Source organism: Macrobrachium nipponense, chromosome 44 (genome assembly GCF_015104395.2).
Source record: "Macrobrachium nipponense isolate FS-2020 chromosome 44, ASM1510439v2, whole genome shotgun sequence".
Classification (NCBI taxonomy): domain Eukaryota; kingdom Metazoa; phylum Arthropoda; class Malacostraca; order Decapoda; family Palaemonidae; genus Macrobrachium; species Macrobrachium nipponense.
The window spans coordinates 14,642,797-14,645,765 of record NC_087221.1 but is presented as its reverse complement, the minus strand read 5'-3'; the positions used below and the strand labels follow the sequence as shown (position 1 = coordinate 14,645,765).

Sequence of the window (2,969 nt, the reverse complement as noted above, 5' to 3'; positions counted from 1 at the left end):
TGGATAACAAGATGTATTGCCAAATATTTAGAATCTCTCGACTGAAAAGTTTTTTTTTTTCCAACAGTCAGTTGCCGAGAGCCAGGATTGTCTGCCAGTGGCCAATCAATAAAGGCTATGAAGAATGTTTAAGTGACTTTCAGTCTATTGCCCCTCTGGCTACCATTCTGCTCTCTCGCACTTTCTAGAACAAAAAACAATAAAGGTCTCGGAAAACTACCTTGAGGAAACCCAGGCAGGGTATGGTGGCTAAATGAAGGGAGAAAAAAATGCAATAATTATTGTCAGGTGTTTATAATGTAATATAACATACGTAGGTAGAAGACCCTCTTTCAAATAAGAGGAGTTCAATGTCGTTACAAGAGTAGCTGCATTTATTGTGTAATTTTTATCCTGTTTTTCTATGAATGTTTTTTTCTCCGTTTTGCATTCAGCCAGTAACTCTTCTATATTTGTAATTCTTTCATAAATGGAGGGGTGACCATTCGTTGGTGGGAATTGTTTTGATATAAAGAAGGATTGTATTATGTCTACGTTGCAAAATAACTTTGATGTTTACTTAGTAGCCTTGAGCCGGTGTTGAAATAGGTGTGGATCGTCCGTAGGGTTTTACTCAGTGAAATTTTGCTTGTGAAGTCTTTCTCTCTCTCTATGCTCGGTACGATCTGAACTTAGCATAAAAGCGCAATAAATAAACCAAGTAAATTCTACGGACGATCCACTCCTTACTTCATATTTCAGTGTAGGCTCAAGACTTCCTAATTACTTTACAACTTGGAATACATTAGTATTTTCTAATGAAAAAAAAATTTCCAACGAATGTTAACTCTACATTTATGAAAAAATGACAAATATAGCGAATTGCTGGCGGAACGCAGTAATGGGGAAAAGCAGACAAAAGTAAACTGGCTAAAATGGAACAAATTGAAAGCAGCTGATCCAGCTGTCACTTGTCAACTCCAGTGATAATAATAATACGTAGCTGTAACACTGAGCGTCACGAAGTATGTAATATAAATCCCCGTGTATAAAAGCTTCAGAATTAATGTTTTGAATCTAAAATAGTCTGAAAAGATCGTTAATTCCATTATATATAATTTTCTATCAATAATGTCATCATCAGTCTAGTGAGAACCTGAATATAATTCAATGATAAAACATCGGGTTCTATGATGAGGTGGAATATATTCCAGTCATTTGTTCGAGCAGCGCAGATTACAAATCCCCTTCGGGAATACTACGAGACTCTTAATGACGGAATATTTTCTATTCAGTGTCACGTTTTGCTTAATCACTGTCTCTTGTGCCATCCATCTGACGCATCTGGCTCTCCTGCAACGTCCAGCTGTTCCCAGGAACAGGTTCCTTTGTGTGATTGTTAGCCTATCATAAACATAGTTTGTTAACAAATGGATGTTCCCGATTGGGCTTGGAACTTTTTTAATCTCCGTAAAGCAGAATTTACTTTATGCTTATTTTTGTTCACATAACTGATCTCCATTGTCTTGGTACTTTACTCGTAATCACCTATTTTTAACATTTATTGATTGATTTAGGAAGTCATTGCCATAACGTTTTTCGAAATTCTTAATCCATTCTTCAAGAATGGACTAACCACATGGGATTTAAATGTATTAAATTCTTATTTCCTAGTGTTTGCTAATCGGCTTGGATTAAGAATTTAATAATCTCCCCTTTTCATGAATATAGTAATCACATCGATTTTAAAATTCAAAACCTTCCCTTTTCTTATGAATGAATGAATAACACTGATTTTGGATTCACCATGTTTCCACTTCAAGAATTCACATCCAATTGGGATTTTGGTGTTGTATCCTAATAATCTGACTGTTTCGAGAATGTTCTAACTTCTTGCGTTTTAGATTAATCGCTTGCTCCTTCGAGAAATGCACGAATCATGTGATATATTGCGCAACACCATAATATATACTGATATTCGTATTTCATGTTTTTTTTTAATCCTGTCCCACAGGCTTTGCGAGAGGTGATCCCCCACGTGAAGAGGGAGAGAAAGCTGTCCAAGATCGAGACGCTGACGCTGGCCAAGAACTACATTATGGCCCTGACGAACGTCGTGTGCGAGATGAGAGGCGAAGACAAACCCTACCAGCTCTTCCCAAGTCCCTCCTCAACGACACAACCTACGTCTCCAAACCCCTGCTACTCCAGTCCAAACACCCCCACCAGCACCAGCACCACCAATACTGCTACCAGCCAAGTCATTCTCAACAACAACATCACCAGCCCCAACAACAACAACAACAACAACAACAACATGATCTCCAAAGATACGGAAATCTTTTAGGGCGTTCATCGGGTTCACTTCCATTGTTCGACTGCCGGACAGTATTACGGTGTTTGCTTGGCTGCGGGGAAAATAAAAACAGGAAAAAAAAAGGGAGGCTGGGAAATGTATTGCAGTTTTTGAAGTCTGGAAATGAAGTATTTTCCTGGAAAGTTTCCGAAAGTGGATAAATGTACCTGGAACTCATTACCTGTGTTGCATTCCAAGCCTTGATTCCAGAAGGATTTTATGGAGAAAATACGAAGTCTTATTTCCTGATCTTCATCTCATTTCTGGTTCTAGAAAACCCATTTACTCTCTCTCTCTCTCTCTCTCTCTCTCTCTCTCTCTCTCTCTCTCTCTCTCTCTCTCTCTCTCAACCTACACCAAATATGTTGCCGTGAGCGGAACGTGCAAGTATTGCTATTAGAAGATGACGTATTTGCATTCCATAATCTCTCCAGTACTTGTAATTTTCTGGCCCTTTCAAGCAGCTCTCTTCATTTTATAGATACACAGAACTGAAACACCACTCGTATTAATTCCTGGCTAAGGCCACAACCACTGAAGTGAGAAAACCCCAAAAATGGAACAGGAATTTTAGTCCATGTTATAATCATTGTCCGTTACCCAAGCTTTTTCCAATTAAGGATTATCATCATCC

General features: G+C 38.4%; 1 protein-coding gene across 1 annotated transcript in view; it reads left to right on the top strand.

The window, feature by feature from the left end:
- The window catches only part of LOC135203831 (class A basic helix-loop-helix protein 15-like), a 462,350-nt gene extending 459,671 nt beyond the window's left edge, over positions 1-2,679 (top strand). The window contains exon 4 of the mRNA XM_064233800.1: positions 1,994-2,679. Within this exon, the coding sequence (XP_064089870.1) occupies positions 1,994-2,326 (333 nt within the window). The 3' untranslated portion in view covers positions 2,327-2,679. The remainder of the gene's footprint in view (positions 1-1,993) is intronic.
- The last annotated feature ends 290 nt before the right edge of the window (positions 2,680-2,969 follow it).